General features: G+C 49.1%; 1 protein-coding gene across 1 annotated transcript in view; it reads left to right on the forward strand.

The window, feature by feature from the left end:
- Positions 1–15,268: 15,268 nt before the first annotated feature.
- RAD1 (RAD1 checkpoint DNA exonuclease) overlaps positions 15,269–22,850 on the forward strand; it is a 65,926-nt gene continuing 58,344 nt past the window's right edge. Inside the window, 4 exon segments of the mRNA XM_029579003.1 lie at positions 15,269–15,362; positions 15,365–15,486; positions 15,488–15,523; positions 15,525–15,536. Of these exon segments, the coding sequence (XP_029434863.1) occupies positions 15,341–15,362; positions 15,365–15,486; positions 15,488–15,523; positions 15,525–15,536 (192 nt within the window). The 5' untranslated portion in view covers positions 15,269–15,340.

A 22,850-nucleotide genomic window follows, 5' to 3' on the forward strand; every position in this document is an offset into this window, starting at 1 on the left:
CAGGCTAGGATTCGTGGGTGAGTGTGAAGCGGAGCGAAAAGGATAGCAGGGAGAGGAGGGACTTCAGATATAATATGAAGGAAGGGGACAAACGTGAAAGGGAGGGTTGGTTTATAATAAGAGGGAAGGGGCAGAGGAGGGAGTCCGGTTATAGTGAGGAATGGGGAGTCTGGCTAGAAAGAAAGAGGAGGGAAATAATCTGAAATTAAACTCTGGAATTTGTTGCCAGGGGATGTGGTTAGTGCAGTTAGTGTAGCTGTGTTTAAAAAAGGATTGGATAAGTTCTTGGTGGAGAAGTCCATTACCTGCTATTAAGTTCACTTAGAGAATAGCCACTGCTATTATTAGCAACAGTAGCATGGAATAGACTTAGTGTTTGGGTACTTGCCAGGTTCTTATGGCCTGGATTGGCCACTGTTGGAAACAGGATGCTGGGCTTGATGGACCCTTGGTCTGACCCAGTATGGCATGTTCTTATGGATGGAGTCTGATTATAAAGTGAGGGAAGGAGGAGGGAGGGAATTTGAGTTATAATTGGGCCGATACAGTAAAAGTCGTGGGAGAGCGGGCGAACCCCACTAGCACGTCCCTAGCGCCTCTTTTTGGACAGGAGCGGTGGCTGTCAGCGGGTTTGACAGCCAATGCTCAATTTTGCCGGCATTGGTTCTCGAGCCTGCCTTCAGCCACGGGCTCGGAAACCGGACGCCGGCAAAATTGAGCGTCCGGTTTTCGAGCCACAGGCCCATTTTAAATTTTTTTATTTTTTACTTTTTTTTAACTTTTTGGGGCCTCCGACTTAATATCGCCACTTCCCCGACGCCGGCAGAAATTAACGCCTACCTTTGGGTAGGAGCTAATTTCTTAAAGGAAAATGTGCGGCTTGGCTGCACATTTTACTTTCTGAATCGCGCGGGATTACCTAACATGCATTTGCATGTTTGCAGGCGCTAATAGGTTCGGGAGGGTTGGACGCGTGTTTTCGACGCGCTAGCTTTACCCCTTATTCAGTAAGGGGTAATGGCGCGTTGAAAACGCGGGTTAACAGTGCGCTCTGCCAGATACAGTAGGCCGATACAGTACAGTGCGCTCTGCCAGAGCGCACTGTACTGTATCGGCCTAATAGTGAGGGAAGGTGAGAATGGGAATCCAGGATTATAATAAGGAAGGGGGGGGGGGGGGGAGTTGAATACGGGTTTTAATGTGAGGATAGGAGAGAGTAGGGAGCCCGGGTTAGAATGTGAGGAAGGGGAAAGGGGGCTGGGGTTGTGATGTGAAAGGAGGTGAGAGTGGGAGCCTGGGTTTTAATGTGAGGGAAAGGGGGCTGGGGTTGTGATGTGAAAGGAGGTGAGAGTGAGGACTTTGGGTTATAATGTTAAGGAAGCGGGCAGGAACTGGGCTATAATGTACGGGAAGGGAAAAGAGGGAACTATGCGTGGGGAGCCTGTTTGTAATGTGAACGCAGTCTAGGTTACGATGATAAGACAGTTTCTCTGTACGTACCCGGATCAGCTCAGACTCCTGGGTTTTACCTCCCCTCCAGCAGGCGGAGACAGACTAATTTCTGTGGACTCTGTCGTATACCCCTGAGGTGCCCTCTAGAGTCTGTCAGTATTCTTCTGTCTCCAGCAGGTGGTAGAGGTGCTTACTTGGAGTCTGGTATTTGGTTAGGCTTTAAGGGTCTTTTCTTTATGGTAGTCCGTTTGGGCGGCTGAATAGCAAGGGGTCACTGTTGGATCTTGGGCTAGTTTCCCATTTTAGCCTCCCAGGGGGTTGTCAGGTCCTGGTGGGACCATCCCCCCTGGTTTTGAGGCTCAGGAGCAGAGGGTTGAGGACTCTGTATCTGCCCGCTGAGGGGGATCCTGGGGGTCTCGGGCTCTCACCCTCAGTTAGCCCCCTGTAAGTTTAAAAAAATAAAATAGGGTTCCTGCGTCTTTAAATCTTCCTGCTCTGCCGGCCTAGCGTACTCGCCGTGGGTGTTGTTTTCAGACTGCGGACAGCTCCTATCGTGTTGGCCTTTGAATTTCTCCTGCTCCTCTCTCCGGCCGGGCTAAATTTAGGTCCCTGCCTATGCCGCATGGTGCGGCCTGTGCCGCGTGCGGCAGTGCGCGCGGCTCTCCCAGACCGGCGTTTGCACAGAGTGCCTCTCAGGGGGAGAGGGATCGTTGGGGGTCCTTGTGCCTGCGAAATCGACGGGGGGGACCTTCCCGATCGCGGCGGGGGGTAGGAGGGCCGAGTTTATCGCGTCATGCCACGGACCCGTTTCAGCTCAGCGCGGGAACGGACGCCATTTTAAGGGCCATGCGGCAGCAGGATACAGCAACTGAGGGGGATGGGCTTCTGCCTCCCCCATTGTCACCGCGGCCTAGTACTCCTGGGGGGTTCGGTTTGACTGACGCTGGGCAGGAGGACGACGAAGAGGAGGATTCTGAAGGGTCTTCTTCGCGTTCACCTCAGATTTTGTGCTCTTAATGCACAAAGTTTTTAAGGCACGCAGGGCTGGGCAAGGCACAGGGGCACAAGGTGACTCGCAGGGCTCCTGTGGCAGCAGGGCCAGGAGGAGGTTCCTCTGAGGCCCGGAAGCGGATTCCGCCACCAAAATTAGGTGGTGCACCTAAGGAAAAGCGCACACTTCGGTCCCGGGTATGTCCGAGGGACACCTCATCCTCGGGCTCTTCTGATCGGGCGGATTCTCCGCGCCCAGTTCCTGATCGTGATCAGGATGCGGACTCTGATACCCAGGCTCCTCCATCCAAGCACGTGGGCTCCCCTCCAGTGGAGGGGGATGATCCCAAAGTGGTGCGCTTGTTTAGAAAGGACGAGCTGGGTCCTCTTATTCCGGCCATCCTAGAAGAACTGGGGATTGAGGCCCCTCAGGAGGATTCCAGACCGGGGGCTACTATGGATCCAGTGGTGCTGGGCCTCCGAGGCCTAGCGCGGTCATTCCCATTTCACTTCTCGGTATCGGACCTTTTATTCAAGGAGTGGGACACTCCTGATCTGGGTCTAAAGGTGAGCAGAGCCATGGATAAGTTGTATCTGCTCCCAGAAGACATGTTGGATCTTCTCAGGGTGCCTAAAGTGGATGCTGCGGTCTCAGCGGTGACGAAGAAGTCGACTATTCCGGTAACAGGTGCTGTAGCCTTGAAGGATTGCAGGACCGTAAGTTGGAGGGTACATCTGAAGAAGATCTTTGAGGTTTCCGCACTTGAGGTCCGGGCTGCTATCTGCAGCAGCTTTGCGCAGCGGGCCAGTCTCCGCTGGATCCAGGATTTCCAAGCGTGGAGCTTACAGAGACACAGTCACTTCAGGTAGGGAGACTGGAGTCTAAGGTGGCTTACACTGCGGATGCACTGTATGATCTTTTGCGGACCTCAGGTAGAGCGATGGTGCCAGCGGTTTCTGCGCGTCGTCCACTATGGTTGCGGAATTGGTCAGCGGATGTATCTTCCAAGTCGCATTTGGGGTTGCTGCCCTTCAAAGGCAGATTGTTATTCGGGCAGCAATTGGATGATATGATCAAGTCGCTTGGAGAGAACAAGGTCCATAAGCTGCCAGAGGACAGGGCTAGGACCAGGGGATCCTTCCCTCAGAGAGCGAGATTTCGGGGAAATCGTCATTTTCGCTCCTCCCGCTCCACGGGTTCATCGTTCCGTCAGGGACAAAGCTGTCAAAACAATGGCCCCAGTCCTTTCGAGGCTGGCGTTCTTCCAAAGATGGCACCCCTCAACTTCATGGGGGTCCCAAGCCCTCACAATGAAGGGCGGCCGGTTCACTCCTCAGTTCCAAAGATTGGTGGCAGGCTGTCCTTATTCCTGGAGGAGTGGACCAAGGTAACGTCAGATCAATGGGTTTTAAGCATAATCGAACACGGCTACGCTTTAGATTTTGCACGGCCGCTCCGCAACTGCTTCATGGTTTCCCCATGCGCGTGCAGTCAAAAGAGACAAGTGTTACATGGAACCCTGCTGCGCTTACAAGACCTCGGCGCTATTGTTCCAGTTCCATCTGGAGAACTCAGGCTGGGCGTTACTCAATCTATTTAGTTGTGCCAAAAAAGGAAGAAACATTTCGCCCCATCCTCGATCTGAAACAGTCAAATCGGAAGCTGAAGGTGCCACGTTTTCGAATGGAAACTCTGCGCTCCGTGATAGCGTCCGTCCACAAGGGAGAGTTTCTGGCGTCATTGGACCTGACGGAGGTTTATTCTGCACATTCCCATCCGTCCGGATCATCAGAAGTACCTACTGTTTGCGATCCTCGGTCAGCATTTCCAGTTTTGTGCACTCCCGTTCGGGCTTGCGACAGCACCAAGGGTCTTCACCAAGGTGGTGGTGGTGGTGGCAGCAGCCCCTGCGGCGCGAGGGGAGTATTGGTTCATCCCTACCTGGACGATTGGCTGATTCGTGCGAAGTCGGGGGAATTGTGCAGGACTGCGGTCCAGCGGGTCCTCTGGAGGTTGACTTCCTTAGGTTGGGTGGTAAACCCCGACAAGAGCCATCTGATTCCTTCTCAGTCCTTGGAGTTTCTGGGAGCCAGATTCGATACGGCCTTGGGCAAGGTGTTTCTTACAGAAGAGAGACTTTCCAAGTTGGTTTCCCAGGTGAATTTATTCAGTTCCATGCTACAACCCATGGCCTGGGATTATTTGTAGGTCCTGGGGTCGATGGCTTCCACGATCGGCTCGTCCCGTGGGCCTTTGCTCATTTGTGTCCTCTGCAGTCTGCGTTGCTCTCCCGCAGGAATCCACTTTCCCGACAATTCCAGCTTGAGTTGCTGTTGACGGATGTGGCGCGTGCCAGTCTACATTGGTGGCTGTGTCCAGACAACTTATGTCGGGGAGAGGACTTGGAGATTCCCACGTGGATCCTGGTCACAACCGACGCCAGCCTCTCCAGCTGGGGGGCAGTGTATCGGGGAGCAGCGGTGCAGGGCCTATGGACAAGGATGGAATCCTGGTCCATCAATCGCTTGGAGACCAGGGCGGTTCGGCTAGCATTGCAGGCTCTCCTTCCCTTGGTGGAAGGGCGGTCGGTGAGAATACTATCCGACAACGCCACAGCAGTGGCTTACATCAATCATCAAGGAGGAACCAGGAGCCGTCCAGTGGCGACGGAGGCACGAATGCTGATCGCCTGGGCGGAATGGCACCTTTACAGGATTGCGGCCTCCCACATCGCCGGGGTCGACAACATACAGGCAGACTCTCCTCAGTCAAAACCAGTTGGATCCAGGGTAGTGGGAGCTCTCAGACAAGGCCTTTCGTCTTCTGTGACAGCGTTTGGATCAGGGCCATCCATGGACCTCATGGCAAACGTATCGGCAATGCCAAGGTTTCTCGTTTCTTCAGTCCGACGAAGAGAACCGGGAGCAGAGGGGGTGGATGCTCTGGCCCTACCCTGGCCAAGCGACGTTCTGCTGTTACGTCTTTCCTTCTCGTGGCCGTTGGTCGGAAAAGTGGTTGCGCCGCATAGAAGTTCACCCGGGTACGGTGGATTCTAGTGGCTCCAGAATGGCCACGACGTCCATGGTTTTGCGGATCTTCGGACTCTAGCCGTCGACGGACCACTGCGGTTTCCTCCGTCCCAGACTCTACTTGCACCAAGGGCCAGTCTGTTTCGGCGAGGACGATCGTTTCTGTCTAGCGGCATGGCTTTTGAAAGGCAAGCGGTTAAGTTCGAGCGGTTATTCACCTGTGGTGATCGCCACGCTCTTGCACTCCCGTAAAACCTCTACCTCCAGAGCCTATGTCAGGGTCTGGAGGGTTTTTGAGTCCTGGTGTGTGGAACGTGACATTCGTCCTGCCAAGGCATCAATCCCGGAAGTTCTCGATTTCCTTCAGGCGGGTTTGTCCAAGGGTCTGGCCTTTAATTCCTTGAGAGTTCAAGTAGCAGCGTTAGGATGTTTTCGAGGTAAGGTGCAGGGGGTGGCGCTTGCTTCGCATCCTGATGTGGCTAGGTTCCTGAAAGGGGTAAAGCACCTGTGCCCTCCAGTTAGGAATCCCTGTCCTTCCTGGAAACTTAACTTGGTCCTACGCGCTCTTTGCTCGGCCCCCTTTACGCCCTTGAAGAGGGCGACCCTGAAGGATCTCACTTTGAAAATGGTGTTTTTGATTGCTATTGTTTCGGCGAGGCGCATTTCGGAGCTCCAGGCACTATCCTGCAGAGAGCTTTTCTTAAGGATTTCGGACGCGGGTATTTCCTTGCGCACTGTTCCATCCTTTCTCCCGAAGGTGGTCTCTGCTTTTCATTTAAATCAATCGGTGGAACTTCCTTCCTTTGCGGGGTTGGATTCCTCTTCGCCAGAGGCCAGAGATTTGCTAAGCTGGATGTGAAACGGGTATTGTTACGCTATCTGGAGGTCACGAATAGTTTTCGCTTGATGGATCATCTTTTCGTCTTATGGAGTGGACCCAGAAGGGGTCAGAAAGCTTCCAAGGCAACTATCGCCTGGTGGCTGTAGGAGGCTATCGTGTCAGCATACCTTGTACAGGGCCGGCCAATTCTGGTCGGGCTTAAGGCTCATTCTATGCGCTTGCAATCGACTTCGTGGGCAGAATGTCAGCAGGTGCCACCGCAAGAGATTTGTAGGGCGGCTACCTGGAAGTCCACTCATACTTTCGCGAGACACTATAGACTTGATGTCCAGGCACCTGAGCCTGGGGAGTTCGGAGCCAGTGTTCTCCGAGCGGGACTCTCGCAGTCCCACCCTGGTTAGGGAAGCTTGGGTACATCCCAGGAGTCTGGGCTGATCCGGGTACGTTCAGGGAAGGAAAATTGGTTCTTACCTGCTATTTTCGTTCCTGTAGTACCATGGATCAGCCCAGAGTCCCCACCAGGGAGAGTCCGCTCGGCCGGTAGTTTATCATTTCTTGGTTGTCAGTTCATATGCCCCCCTGTTTAGGGTCAGATTTATAGGGCATTGTTTTTCAGTTTCAGTTACAAGTTCTTCATTTCCTCTGCTCTTCGGGGGAGGTTGTTCAGTGACAATTGTGAATTTTTTTCAGTGTTATTCTGCTTGGGTACAGTGGAATACTGACAGACTCTAGGGGCACCTCAGGGGTATACGACAGAGTCCACAGAAATTAGTCTGTCTCCGCCTGCTGGAGGGGAGGTAAAACCCAGGAGTCTGGGCTGATCCGTGGTACTACAGGAACGAAAATTAGCAGGTAAGAACCAATTTTCCTATCATCACCAGAATCCTGGAGTTGCCCTTGTTGTCCTTCCTCTATATTGATAATCTTATTTTCTTAGCATTTAGACTTGTGGATCCAGAACAAATGGGTTATGCACCTCTACCAGCAGATGGAGACGGAAACAAAGCTGACAATCACGGTATATATACCCCTGCAGTGACATCAGCCTGCCAGTATTCTCCATCTCCAGCAGATAGTGGATGTGCATCTCTCTACTTGGGATTGCTTAAAGTTTTTAGAAGGAGAAAAGAAGAAGGAAAATTAATTAGCCCCACTCTCCTGTGGTGATACCATATGGTCCCTCCCTCAGTAGAGAATTCCTGAGGTGATATATATTAGATCCCTCCCTCAGATGAATGTCTTGGTCCAGTAGCTGGTTTTCAGCTGGAGTGGACTTAGCTGTAAAAAAAAAAAAAAAAAAAAGCTGAAAGGCAAGCAGGTGCAGAAAACCGAGCGTGGTGGTGAAGATATATGCCCTCTCCCCCCACAGCCGGAGACTGACTCTGTAGTCAGCCGGAATGGGATGAGCCCATGTAAAGAATAATAAAAAAAAAGAAGCAGAGAAGGATTTTTTGGTAGGGATTCCTCTTCCCTTCGGTCTCCATGCTCAGCACACTGATCCGGCATTTGTTCTTGCCTCTGCAGGAGATTGGGGGCTGTGGGCAGCCTGGCGGGTTGAGCAGCCATTTTTGGCTAGGCCCTGTTCTTAGGTTTTTCCTTGTTTGCCGTGTGGTTGGCTGTGGTGGCGTTTTGCACGCTTTTCCTGCACATTAGGCTGCCCTCTTCAGTTCTGGTTGGTTCATAGAAGTGCGTCCGGCTGTGCAACCAGTTGGGGTGTCTTGTGATAGGTGCATCTATCTGAGCAGTTATATGCACATGCTTACCTATGCACACAATCTGAGCAGTCTTGTGGGAGCTCAGTTTTTGGGTGCTCATAGAGGCACAGGGTTGTACGCCTAAATTTTGGTCACCTAGTTTTTTGCAGTGCGGATACAGCTGGATGCACACTTCTCAGGCACCTGTTACAGCATACTGACAGAATAATTGTGCTATAGCGAAGAAACCTAAGCTCCTTAGTCTCTGTGCTTCTTGTCATATTCGGGCATCTCAGCCTGCTTTCCTTCTTACTTGTGTTCAGTGCTGCTTGGAGCTCAGGGGGGATTATCTTTGCCTGATTTTACTAAGCCTGGTTCTTCCAGCCTGATGTGGGTCTGGGTAAAGAGATACCGGAAGGGTCACCTGTCTTTGGAGCTCCCCTAACTGGTTCGTCAGCAGGTGAAGGTAGTTCAGAAGGCACAGATTAGGTGCCTTCTGGATTTGGCATGGATCCCTCTGCCTTTTCTTGGGTGGAATTTTTTCAAGGGTTGCAGTTTTTTCTTCAGGCACAGTCCTCGGCTCCGACCAATCTTACCAGGTCAAGTCACAGGAGATGAAATCCCGCATACCTGGTGCTGCGGCTAAGTGTTGGAGTACACCTAGATCGGTTGCCAGTCTTCCTGATAGGGATCCAGATGGCACGGATTGTGAAGCCAATCTTTACTCCTTGGAGGATGGGGAAATTCCTCTGGGATTGGAGCCGAATAGAACTGTTTTGCGGTTCTTTCATAGGGATGAATTACCAGCTCTGATATCCCAGATTTTGAAGGTGCTGGGAGTTCCTGGGGCTGAATCCATGTCTAGCCGAAGAAAGATCCCATTTTGATTTCTTTGCGTAAAGCATCATGTTTCTTCCTGATTATGTAGGCCATTCAAGAATTGATTGATCTTGAGTGGGGTGCACCGGAAGCTAATTTCAAAGGGGGACGAGTCTTGGAAGGACTGTACCCCCTGGATCCAGTGGCAAGAAAGCAATTACGTTTTCCAAAAGTGGATGTATTAAAGAAAAGTAAATTATCAGGTAAGTAGTAATTTCTCCTTGTGTGTGTGAAGGATGGGGCTGAGGCTAGGGGGCGCAAGGCTGTAAGATTTTCCTAGGGTTTCAAATGCACTATCTCCATGTTAAAAAGCAGAATTTCATCAGGAGCTCTCTCTGCTGCCATAGGCCAGGCTCTTGACAAAGTCTTGGCTGCAGCAGTGATGCATATAGTCTTGGCGAGGGCTTAATTTTTCTTGTTCTTAAGTCCTGGAGGAAGTCAACAGTATGGATCACTTTTGGTACCCCCACATCTAACCAGGGGTAGATAGGCAGAGCAGAGTCTAGGACCATGTTTCCCAACCAGTATGTCTCATCTCCAGGCCGAGTAGGATGAGGAGAGTGTGCACTGAGCCCTGGATGTGACTCATTTTGAGTTCTGGGAGCAGCAGTGAAGGAGTTCTGTCAGCCACAGTTCTGTTAGCCACATGCAGCAGCCAAACTGAGCCAGTTGCTCACACCACACCAATTCTCCCTTGAGAGCTGATGTATTATGACAGATTCATGTGTGTCTTTGCCCCACCTCGAGTTTGTTTTTGTTTTTTTTTTTGGAAGCAAGACAGGTGGGGCTTTCAGTGCTTCCTTAGCTCTTTTGATCATATGAGTCCTCTCCATGTCTGCACTGCCTAGTCCGTGGAGGTTGGTGTGCCACACAACATTTTCATTAATGTAGGTGTGCCTTTGTTGTGAAAAGGTTGGGAAACATTGCCTAGGGAACCATAAAAGTAGCTGTGTAGCACAATCAGTGAGAATTTGCTGGAGTTGGGGAGGACCTGAGAAGTGGAGGCAAGCTACTGTCATAGAAAGGGAAGGAGTGAGCCAGGAGGTGCCTGTGCAGCATTAGTGAAGCTTCTGTCTGAGATGGCTGGACTGAGTTCTGAGATGGGTGGCTGGCGAGGAAGCAGTGAGAGATGTAACCAAATTTGTGGGAGGCCCAGCTGATTGCATGGATAGTAGTGGGATTGCAGCTCAGTTTGCTTACCCCTGGTTTAAGATGAGCTCTACTTAATTTAGAAAAAACATGAAATTTATGTGGAAATTTTTTGTTTCAGTTCTGCCAAGTTTCAGGTCAAATGATGATTCCCCTCAATGATTGGCTTGGTGTGCTTTTGGGAGCTGGTAAAGCATGTGCTGCTGCACAGAGAGCTCACTAGTGAGTCAGGTATCCCATGGGCCAGTTTTGAAAAATTCCCATAGGCTGATATTTTCCCACAATATGGCCCTGCTTGCCAAGTACTTGACTTGAATTGGCTACTGTTGGAAACAGGATGCTGGGCTTGATGGACCCTCAGTCTGACCCAGTATGGCAAGTCTTATGTTCTTATATGTGCTTTGTGTGTGCCATCACCAAGAAGACGACTATTCCGTAGAGGGAGGAGTGGCCTTGAAGGATGCACACTATAGAATTTGAGTCCATCCTTAAGCAAGCCTTGAAGCAATGGCAATGATTTTGCAGATAGTTTCTTGTTGTTCTCTGGTGGCTTGCTCTTGTTTACTTCTCACTCAGAAAGTTGATGAATCTAGTGTGAATTCCAGAGCAGAGGTAAAACAGACAGGTACCTTTTTGACAGATGCGGGCTGAGATTTGGTCCACAGTTCAGCCAGAGGGATGGCTTCAGTAATAATGGCCAGGTGTCAGTTATGGCTGAGAAATTGATTGGCTGATGCAACCTCCAAGTCTAACCTTACAAAATTGCCCTTTAAAGGTTCGCTCTTGTTAGGGAGTGAGCTGAAGAAAATGGCCAATAAGTGGGGCGAGTTACAGGTTCCTCAGTTACCAGAGGATAAGAAACAGACACCGCGCTCCTTTAGCATGAGAGGTCGTACTAGGGGATCCAAACGTTTTCGAGCCTACAGAGGAACGGCCTTTCAGAGAGCTCTACCTTTGGGTAGGTCTCCATCCTTTCGTCCCAAGACAGCCCAAATGGGATGCAGGCTCGGGTAGTGGAGCCCCCCGAACTACCAATGAATGTGTGCCAGGAGATAGGGGGTCACCTCTCTCTTATCCAAGGTGGGTCAAAATCATGTCAGACCAGTGGGTCCTGGAGGTTATATGAGATGGAAATGTGCTGAAGTTTTGCAGTATTTCATGGGACGTATTCATGGTGATCTCCTTGTTATAAGTAAGACAGTTACATATATTGTATAAATATACTGGCATCTTTTGATTGTAAATGTGATTTTATGTTATTCTGATATGACAGAAGAGGCAGGCAGTGGAGTGTACCTTGTCAACACTCTTCAGTCTGAGGGCTGTGGACCCAGTGCCCACGTCTCAAGAAAATACAGGCCGATATTCCATTTATTTTATTATGCCCAAGAAGGAGAGCTCCTTTCGCCCCATCCTGGATCTCAAGGGGGTCATTTACGTGGGACTCATTTTTGCATAGAAACCTTGCATTCAGTGATAATGGCAGTGCAGTCGGGGGAGTTTCTGATGTCCTTGGATTTGTCCGCGGCGTACCTGCATATTCCCATCCGGCTAGAACATCAACGATTTCTACGCTTTGCTGTTTGGAGCATCAATATTAATTTTGAGCAATACCTTTTGATTTGGCCACTGCACCCAGAACTGTTTCCAAGGTTATGGTGGTGGTGGCACGGCAGAGTTGAGAAAGGATGGGATTCTGTCCACCCGCACTTGGCGACTAACTGATTCGGGCCAAGACTCTGGAAGAGAGCCTCTGGGTGTTGCGCAAGGTGATCTCCTTGTTATAGGAGCTAGGTTGGCTGGTGAACCTGGCCAAGAGCAATCTTCAGCCATCTCAGTTGCACCCTTGGCACTCGGAAGTGGTGCCAAGGGTGCATTTGCATCCTATTCAGCGCACTCTGCTGTCTCGTTGGAGCCCATAGTATCAGGACTATTTGATTTGGCTTCACCTGCCAATGGAAGTCTGCATACACCTGCAGTGGTGGTTAGAAGCGGATCATCTGAGAAAGGGGGTTTCTCTAAGATCACCGGACTAGCTAGTAGTCATGACAGATGCGAGTCTCCAGGGTTGGGGAGCTCACTTTGAGAAGCTGACAGAGCAAGGGACTACAGTACAGAAGATTTTCTCTGGAGCATCAGTAGGCTGGAATCCTGTGCCATCTGGTTGGCATGCTTGCGGTTCACTGAGCGTTTACAGGGTTGAGCGGTCCGAATAATGTCGGACAATGCAATGACAATGGCTTACATCAGACGGCAGGGAGGAACTAAGAGCCAGCAAGTATTGCAGGAAATTGTTGAACTTATGGAATGGGTGGAAATGCATCTTCAGGAGATCTCAGCCTCGCACATTGCAGGGAAAGACAATGTAAGAGCAGACCTTCTCAGCAGTCTGGATCCAGGAGAACAGGAATTGTCAAACAAGGCGTTTCAGCTGCTAGTGGATTGCTGGGGCCTTCCGTTTCTGAACCTTCTGGCGACTTCTTGCAATGCAAAGGTTCCTCATTTTTTCAGTCGCAGGAGAGATCCAAAATCCCTAGGCATCGATGCCCTCATGCAGGAGTGGCCAGAGGGCCATGTTGGGCAGGATGATTTGGAAGACCGAGAGTCATAGGAGGATGGTCATTCTGGTGGCACCAGATTGGCCCAGGAGACCATGGTATGCAAATCTGCGAAGGTTCCTGGTGGACTCTCCCCTCCGGTTTCCAGCGCACAGGGATGTACTGCAGCAGTTTTTCACAAAGATCCGACTCAGTTTTGTCTTATAGTATGGCTTTGAGAGTGCTCGGTTGCTGAAGCTTGGATATTCTACTGCTGTGATTGCGAAATGCTGCTAGCGAGGAAATTACTTCACTTTCTTAGGCCTATGTGCGGGTTTGGGGAAAGTTTGAGGCTTGGTGTGAAGATTGAGGGGTTTCTTCCTCATTTGGTTAAGATCCTGCTCATTTTGGAATTTTGCAGGATGGATTGAATAAAGGGTTGGCCCTTAATTCATTAAAGGTACAGGTGGCTGCTGTTTCAGGGGTCATGAAATGGTGGACCCTTGTCGGCTCATCCAGATTTGGCCCATTTCTTGAAAGAATAAAATATCTTCATCCTCCCTTGCAGCTACTAGTGCCCTTGTGGAGTCTTTAATCTGGTGTTGGATTTTTTAGCAGCCTTTGCTTTTCGACCAATGAGTGCCTTCTCATTGTGGTTACTGACCTTGAAACTGACCTTGAAAACGGTTGTTCTTGTGGCAATGTTGTTTGGTATCTAGAGTATCCAAACTGTAGGCCCTTGTCTTGCGGGGAGCAGCTCCTTGGAGTGACTCTGGGGGCAATACAGCTGCGTACTGTTCCTCCTTTTTCCAAAAGTGGTTTTGGATTTTCACTTGAATCAGTCCATTTCTCTGCCATCTCTGGACAGGGAAAGAAATGTGGGGGAAAATCGCTTTTGCAACCCTTGGATGTCAAGAGACATATCATGAGGTATCTGGAGATTTCTAAACCTCTCAGGAAGACAGATCTCCTGATTGTTCTTCACGGTGGAAGTAAACAGAGTGAGCTGGCTTCGCGGGCTACAATGACTTGCTGGCTTAAGGAGGTGGTCACGGCAGCATGTGTGGATACTGAGCAGCCATTGCCTATTCAGGTTAGGGCTCATTCCACTGGGGCTCAGGCAGTGTTGTGGGCGGAGGTTAGATTGTTGTCTCCCATCGACATTCGCCAAGCTGGCAACGTGGTCCTCCTTACACCCCTTTTCCAGTATTATCATCTGATGTGCAGGCCGGGAGGGCGCAGCCTTTGCATGTGTGGTTTTGACTGGACCGCAGGCAGCCTCCCTCCTTGTTTGGAAGTAGCTTTGGTACATCTCATTTATTCTGGATCCACTTATCTAAACGCTAAGAAATGAGAAATTACTACTTACCTGATAATTTCTTTTTCTTTAGTATAGATAGGTGGAGCCACCTTCCCGCCCTTGGCTGCTAGCGGGTTGTGCTGTTTGTCCTCCTGTGTAGCTGCGTGTTGCATGGGTTACTGGTAAATGTTAATCCAGTCCTTAGACTAGTGTTAATACATTCTTTGTCTGAGCTCAGTTTTTTCCTGTTGGCTGAGTGCTGGAATGGTTATCTGTTAATAATCAAGTTTTGTTAGTCTGTCCATAGTTGGCTTTTGCAGAGAATACTGGCGAGTTGATATCACTGCAGGAGTGTATATACTGCGATGTCAGCTTTGCTCCGTCTCCATCTGCTGGTAGAGGTGCAAAACCCACTTGTTCTGGAGCTACCTGTCTATACTAAAGAAAAGGAAATTATCGGGGAAGTAGTAATTTCTCATTTATTGTTATAGTATTATATATCTTTTCTCAGCACTTTATGTATTAGGTTAGCAACGTGTACAAATTGTTATAACAAGGAAGTTTCCTGAATGTAAATCTGACCGCGCAGACTTGGGGGTCTAAGGAGGTTTGGCCATTTGTATGCTGATGCTGCAAAAGTTGTTAGAACTTACAAAGAATCTAGTTTTCTTTGGGTCAAGTCAAGTCCTTACTTGAATTTCCCAGTATGAAATTGCCAATTAGTGGTTCATGTGGTTTTCCCCAAGACCTTTCTGATTTTTATATAATGGTGACTGTATTGCAGTCCAGCAATTACATCCTAATGTCATATCAGAATAACATAAAATCACATTTACAATCAAAAGATGCCAGTGTATTTATACAATATAAGTAACTGTCTTATTTTAGTGTCCTTGCTTTTAGAGTGTCTTCAACTGTACTTTCTCTAATTATTTTCCGTTTTTGCTATGTAATATGTTAAGGAACTAAAGATAATGATGTTTAATTGTTCCTGTTCAGCTCTGACAGTTGTTTAACAAATGTTCAAGCTGTTAAAAGAGCCTCTATGGATCCTGATATATTAAAGGTTTTCTTCCCTTTTGTGTCTATGGAAAATAAAAAGCTTGGTGCCTAGCATCATATCTGATGCAGTAGGATTATTAGAGTAAGTGTGAAAGATTACTCTGAAGCAGACTGAGAAACTGGTAGTTTTAGGTAAAATTCTGTGGAAATTATTTTAGCTAAATTGATTTGAGTAGTTTGGATGCCAACCAGTCTTCTGGTCAGAAGATCACATGTGAAAGAGTTCATTCTGGACAGGGCAATTAATTTTTCATGTAGCCTGCCATAATTTCAGACTGAAAAATTTCGGTATTTATCAGCAAACATTTACTCTAATCATTTCTTTTATAGGTTTTCCTGAGAAACAGTTATTCTGATCTCTTGGTGTCAGTAGCACTGTGAGCCTGCGAATGTGAAAATCTAGGCAATGCCTCTCTCCACTCAACCAGAATCAGTGACGATCAATATATTTTAGTTGCCAACCTTGACAATGTCAGAAATCTCTCGAATATCTTAAAAGCTATCCATTTAAGGATCATGCAACATGTTTTGCAAACCAAGAATGGCATCAATGGTGACGGTTGAAAATGCCAAGTGCATGCAGGCAAATTGCCTTCATTCAGGTATGATTGCAAATGTCTGATTCTATGTCATACCAGGAGTTAAATGTAGTTTAAATATGAATTTCTGGTAAACAGTTGCTGAGACTGAGTGAGCGACACAAGAGGCACAGAATGGATTCTGGGCACTGTCTCCACACATTTCAACTTATTTCTGGGTACCTTGAACATCTGGTAATTGGAGAGGACAGAACATGAGTTTTTGTAGTTCAAATGTCATCTGAGTATCTGAAACAAATTTCTGTGAAATGCAGTACAAATGCAAGTATATAGCATTGTATGAAAAGTTCCTAATGCTGTGCTTTTTCATCTCTTTGGTGTCCCTTGCACCTGCTTGGTCTCTCACTCCTTGTTTAATGCAGAGAGGGGCTGATGATATAAAACAATCCTAATAAGGGCCCAACAGAGATCAACATATCTTGTTAAAAAGGAGAAATTCCATCTCGTCCTGCTACACTAGTCCATGCCTTGACAAAAAGGTTGTTTCCCCCTACCAGCAGATGGAGGCGGACAACACTGTTTTCCTGATTGACATCACAGCCACTACTTAGGAATTGGTGCAAACAGCAGCAGATGGTAGGTTTGATTTGGTGTAGGAGTTCAGCATTGGATCTCAGATCAGACCCAGGGGCCAGGCAATTAGCTTAGGCCAGCAGTGCGAGCCCATTCCTCAGCTCCCAGCCTCTACTGGGGTGTTCACTTGAGCTTGTTAGAGGAGCAGGTGAAAAAAAAAAAAAGTACCTCAGATTTACTTTTTATTCCTTTTATTCTGAGAGGAGGTTTTCCTGGTTTCTTCCTGTTTCTGCTCTCTTCTTGTTTCTCTCCTATCCCCCCACTTCTCATTATAGCTTCTGCAGTTGGACTGACAAAAAGAAAAGAACAAACAAAAGGTTCTTCCTCTGCCAGCGAGGTGTGTGCATTTGGGGCTGTGTCAGTCAGAAGGTAGTGCTGTCGGGAGGGGGGGGTGTCGTGGCTGGCTCTTGGTGGCTGCGACTGGGAGTGAAGCAGGTACGAGTTGACTCCGGTCGGCTCATGGAGAGGCCCGCTCGAGGGATAAGGTGCTGTAAAGCCTGTGGAGTGCTCCAGACCGCATCGGAAAAGGAACCAATGTGCTTGGTGTGTGCCTGAACTGGGGAGACACCCAGAGTCCGCTCTATAGCGGGCTTAGCTCCCACTTCACATCTACAAACCTCTGAAGGGCCTGACACACGGTCTGCCATGTGTCCTTCAGAGATGAACATAAGAAATTGTCATGCTGGGTCAGACCAAGGGTCCATCAAGCCCAGCATCCTGTTTCCAACAGAGGCCAAACCAGGCGACAAGAACCTGGCAATTACCCAAACACTAAGAAGATCCCATGCTACTGATGCAATTAATAGCAGTTGCTGTTCCCTAAGTAAACTTGATTAATAGCCGTTAATGGACTTCTCCTCCAAGAACTTATCCAAACCTTTTTTGAACCCAGCTACACTAACTGCACTAACCACATCCTCTGGCAACAAATTCCAGAGCTTTATTGTGCATTGAGTGAAAAAGAATTTTCTCTGATTAGTCTTAAATGTGCTACTTGCTAACTTCATGGAATGCCCCCTAGTCCTTCTATTATTCAAAAGTGTAAATAACTGAGTCACATCTTCTCTTTCAAGACCTCTCATGATCTTAAAGACCTCTAACATATCCCCCCCTCAGCCGTCTCTTCTCCAAGCTGAACAGCCCTAATCTCTTCAGCCTTTCCTCATAGGGGAGCTGTTCCATCCCCTTTATCATTTTGGTTGCCCTTCTCTGTACCTTCTCCATCGCAACTATATCTTTTTTGAGATGCGGCGACCAGAATTGTACACAGTATTCTATTAGCGATGTGTTAGCGATTTGCTAGGGAGTTAGCAATCTGTTGTATATCTGCTGCTCGAGTTAGCAATCTGTTATGGAGAAGATGCTTGATGGGAGGAGCAATCAGATAGGAGGAGCAATCTGTAGAGAAGTTCTGTGTAGCGGGCTCCTGGAGAGGGAGGAGTCAGCAATCTTGTAGTGTCTCAGATATCGTCTTGCTAAGGAGTAGCAATCTGTAATGAATCTGATGTAGTTGTGGATGGATCCCTGGGCCAATGGCAGATGACCACGCTCTCGGGAGGATACCCCGAGAGGGACCACCGGCTAGGCTGGAGTATGGAGACACACATTAGTTCTTTTATTAAACAGATTATTAGAAACCACCAGAGGTGGCAGTAGTGAGCTGATATGCCCGGCAGGGCTGTAGTCCCTCAGGTACTGGAACAACGATCCCAGGATGGCTGAGCTGTTGAGAAACTGTAGAAAGTGAGTAGGCAGAGTTCATGAAAAGAACTAGATGACAAAATTCACATAAGGTCTCAAGTAAGCTCAGGAGCTGGAAAGGATTAGGCCCTCGAGGAGCGATTACCTGGTTTCAGGGAAAGCTCTGAGAGAGCGATGGTAACTCACAGTTGTTTGTAGCAGTGATAGCTTCCAGGCAGTAGAGAATCTTCAGAGTGTTCAGGAACATGGGCCCTCGAGGAGCGAGTACCGGTTCCTATCTGTAATCTGAAAATAAAGAAAAGAGCGAGGCCCACGAGGAGTGCGTACCTCTGGTAAGTCCGAGGAGGCCGAGTAGCTTGGGAGGCTTTAGCCGAAGCAATCCCCTTACCCTTTCTAACTCAGTTTGTTAGCGTTATCAAAGACCTTTAAATATTGGAAGCAGATGACGTCATCTCAGGGGGACGCCCCTGAGGTTCGCGCCCTTGCTGGTACAAGAGTCGGGACGCGCACGCCCTAGGCATCAGGGCAAGATAGCAGAGTTGCAGCGTCGAGCCGGTCCGGGGACGCCGGAGGGAGACAGCATGGAGACGCCGTGGTAGCTAGCCATCCATCAGACCCGGAGGGAGTCGCCACAGAGGTAAAGAGGGCGGAGTGAGGGCGTTGAGCACCGACGGATGCAACAGTATCCCCCTTCAAAGGGCGATCTCCTCTTCGGGTACCAGGCTTAAGTTTGGAAGGATGAGCGAGGTGGAACTTATGAAGCATCTCTTTGTCCAAGATATTGGTCTGAGGCCCCCAAGTGATTAAATCGGGGCCGAAGCCTTCCCAAATCAGATGGTATTCAAAATTCTTGCCTCTGTTATGAACATCCAGAATCTCTTTGATTTTGATTTCTAATTCATCTTCTGCAACGATGACAGATGGATCTTGAGATATGGAAGAATCTTGCAGAGTGTTACTGATGATATCAGCAGCAATGGATGGGGCTGCTGTGGATGTCACTGAAGGTTTCAGTGGAAGTGGTGATGTTAGAGTACGTCCAAAATCCACTTCTATAGATGACTCTCCAGTAGAATTTGCTGGATGAGAGATGGTGGCATCACCAGCGGAAACAGACTAGCTGGTTGCCAGAGATATCTTCTTTGGATCTGTTATGTGCTGTGCCTCATCAGACATGTCTTTCCACATTGCTTCCTTGGTGAGAACTGAGGGAAGGATACACTCGTCCTTCTGGTGGCACCGAATTGCTTCTCAGACCCAGGGCACCATACAAGCCCCATGTGGAGGAAGTACACTGACCGCTTCTTCGGAGAAAACTTCTCTGAAGGATGCATCTTGGGGCGGCATCGCTGGAGTCGGCATACATATGATAGATGAGATCTCCTTAAGACAACTCCCAAACACTCTGGACCCCATCGTGAGAGATCCAGGGATGCCCAGTCAATTGGGGTTGGTGCATCAGCAGCCAGGGTAACCTCAGGACGATAGGGTGCATAGCCTTTTCCAGTACAAAGAAGGATATTGTTTCTGGTTGGAATGTGACAGATATCTCTAAGGTTTATAATCTGCGAATGCAGATAGATGTTGTATCTTCTTCGGATTTATAATGTGCTGTGGTACATCAGGCACATCTTCTGAGTGAACGAGCGTGACAGCGTGTTTGCTCTGGTGTTTCGATCTCCAGATCGGTGTGCAAGGCGGAGATACACAAAGTTCTTGAGATCCGTGAAGACGATTAATGTTGAACGCCTTTGAGCCAAGGTGAACGTAGAAGGCGCTATGAATATCAGCAGCAAAGAGTTGAACTGCCATGGACGTCACTAAGATCTTCAGGAGAAGTGGCGATGTAAAGGAACGTCCCAAACCCACTTCAAATTGTGATGCAGTAAAGGATCTTCTTGTTTGACGAAGGGACTCCTCAGGTCTTCCACCAGACGTCTGAGAATAAGATTGCCTCGTGCCCCTGAGTCCATCAGGGCAGGAGTCTGAACTGTAGCCGGTTCGCAGATCACGGAGACTGGGAGAGAGGGCGGAGGAGAAAACACAGTATGGCCCAAGAACAGTCCTCCTGTGAGACTTAGGCCTGTCTGTTTCCCGGACGAATAGGGCATGCAGAGACATCATGGCCGGGCTGACCACAATACATGCACAGGCTGCATTTCTTCCGAAATCTTCTCTCCTTGGAGGTCAAGTGTCCATGACCAAGTTGCATTGGTTCATCTTTATCAGCAGCAGCAGTTACTGGAACCATCCGAGGTGCAGTGGTAGTACTAGCCTGTTTCAACCCAGGTAACACCTTAGGCCGGAGTTCCTTCACCTTGTCTCGGAGCCAGTGATCCATCCAAGTAGCCAAGGCTATTAATTAATCCAGCGAGTCAGGTGTCTGGTGAGCGGCCAGCTCGTCCTTTAAACGGGTATCCAGGCCTCTGCAGAAAAGAGTCTTGAGACAATTGGGGTCCCAGCATAGTTCCCCTGCAAGAGTCTTGATAGGAGCCACCAGTGGTACAGCAGTCTTTAAAGTTACCTCAGAGTAGTTAAATCACAATTGGATTGTGATAAATTACAGGAGGAGCTTGCTAGACTGGAAGATTTTGTATCTATATGGCAGGTAAAATATAGGGGTAGATTTTAAAAGAAGCGCACGTGGCCTACATGTGCGCGAGCTACCCATCACGCGCATATGTACGCCCGATTTTATAACATGCATGCGCATGTTATAAAATTGGGTTGGCACGTGCAAGGGGGTGCACCTTGCGTGCGCCAAGCCGCATTGCCTTCCCCTGTTCCCTTCTCTGTAGCCTGACCTTCCCACGTGTCCTGGGGCTTTACGCGCATCGCCCGGCCTTTTTAAAATAGGCCTGGCACGCGTAAGACAGGTTATGCACCTAAATCCTCCGAGCGCAAGTTATAAAATCCAGGGTTGGCGCGTGCAAGGGGGTACACAGTTGTGCACCTTGTGCGAGCCAAGCTGCACAGCCTTTCCCCGTTCCCTCCCAGGCCACTCCAAAATTGGAGCGGCCTCAGAGGGAACTTCCTTACCCCCCCACTCCACCTTCCCTTGCCTTCCACTTTCCCCCCTACCTTTTTTATCTTTTTTTTAACTCCACTTACTTCAGCCGGCCCAGCAGCCGTGCGGAGGCCTCTGGCCACTCCCCTGCCTCAGACCTCCCTGCCCCCGGACCTCCCCTTTTGTAAAGCCCCGGGACTTACACATGTCCCTGGGCTTTATGCGCGCCGCTGGGCTTTTTAAAAATAGGCCCAGCGCACGTAAGGCCAGTTACACACGTAAATCCTCCGAAAATCTGGCCCTTTATGATTTAACCTCAGCTAAGCAGGTTGCCACAGTAGTAGTAGGGAGAGTGCTGTGGCTCAGACAGTGATCAGTGGAAGGACTGTCTTAAGACATGTCTGAGTAGATTACCCTTTAAGTGATGTCTCCTGTTTGGCGAGTATCTGGATAAGTTAGTGAAGGACTTGGGCGGGATACCAAGCTGCAGAAGTTACCAGAGGACCAAGTGTTATGATTATTGGTGTTTTGGGTGGATCCTTGGACACTGTGGCAACTGACCACGCCCACGGGGGGCAGTCCCGTGAAGGACCACGGTGTCGGGCTAGACTCTGGACACACAAACACAGATTGAATCTTTATTTAAACAGTTTTGGAAACCACCAGAGGTGGCAGTAGTGAGTAGTAGATGTTGAGCCCTGCTGGGCAAGTATCCCACAGGACACTGGAACAGCAGATCCCCTGCTTGGCTGTGCTGTAGTGGAAAGAGACTATGAGTTATGAGTACACAGTGAGAAATATACAGAGTCCCAGGTAGAATAGGTGAAGCTCTGAGACAGGGAGAGCAGGCCCTCAAGGTGCGAGTACCTGATCCCTTAGAGCAGGGAGACTCAGAGGTATTGTACTCACACAGCGGTTCCACTAGACGAGAGTTCTAGCACTGGAACAGAGGGCAGGCCCTCGAGGAGCGAGTACCTGGTTCCAGGGAAGCAGTACTGTGGAATAGATGGTAGTTGTACTCACAGGTGGATACTGTTAGTGAAGTCTTCCAAGTAGAGAAGATTGTAGATGCAGGCAGTGACTCAGGGAGCATGGGCCCTTGAGGAGCGAGTACCGGTTTCCTGATAGCACCTGAAAGAAGCAGAAGAGACCCCAAGGAGAGGGTACCCCATTAGCAGTAAGAGTTTCAGAGAACACTGGAGTGGCAGAGTAGCTTCGGTAAGGAGAGCGAATCACATCCGTAGTAATCCGAGTTGTTGCTAACTCGATTGGCTAGCAAAAGAGGTAGGCTTAAATATCTGGGCAGCATGACATCATCTCAGGGGGGCGCCCCTGAGGTTCGCACCAATGAGGAAATAAGATGAGGGCGGCGTGCGCGCCCTATGGTACCTTGGAGGAGCATGGCGGGAAGCAGCACCAAAGCCGATCCGGGGACGCCGGAGAGGTCGGCAGACAGACGACGTGGCAGCCAGTTGTCCGAGGTGAGCGGGAGGAGCCACAAGAAGAGTAAGGTAGGCAGGGCAAAGCCGTAGTAGACCGACGGTCGCAACACCGAGTAACAGGGACTATGAGATCCTTCAGGGGTTGGTTTAAGGACTTCAGATAATACAGGCTAGTTAGAGCCCTTAAATGCCAGGAGTCCAAGCCCCAGGCTAGACAGACATTTCAGGCTCTTCAAAGAGGAAACAGAGGCAGGACACCCCACAATTCAGGGGGGGGGGGGGGCGGCAAGAAAACCAAATGAAGTTTACTCGGGCTACTCCTCACTCCCTACAGTGGACTGCTGCTTAACAAACTTTTTTGAATAATAGACCTGAATTACCTAGGACAAATGGATGCTACAGATAATCCAATAGGGTTATGCCCTGGAGTTAGCCACAGTGTATCCATGCAGATTCCCCTATAAAAGTGGAAGCCATTTAAACAATGGTAAAATCGCCTAATCACCCTGAAAGTGATAGTCCCTGTCCCTGAATCGCAAAGGGGACAGGGGTGCTATTCACTTTATTTTGTAGTTCCCAAGAAGGAAGGCACAT

Source organism: Rhinatrema bivittatum, chromosome 1, assembly GCF_901001135.1.
Source record: "Rhinatrema bivittatum chromosome 1, aRhiBiv1.1, whole genome shotgun sequence".
Classification (NCBI taxonomy): Eukaryota; Metazoa; Chordata; class Amphibia; order Gymnophiona; family Rhinatrematidae; genus Rhinatrema; species Rhinatrema bivittatum.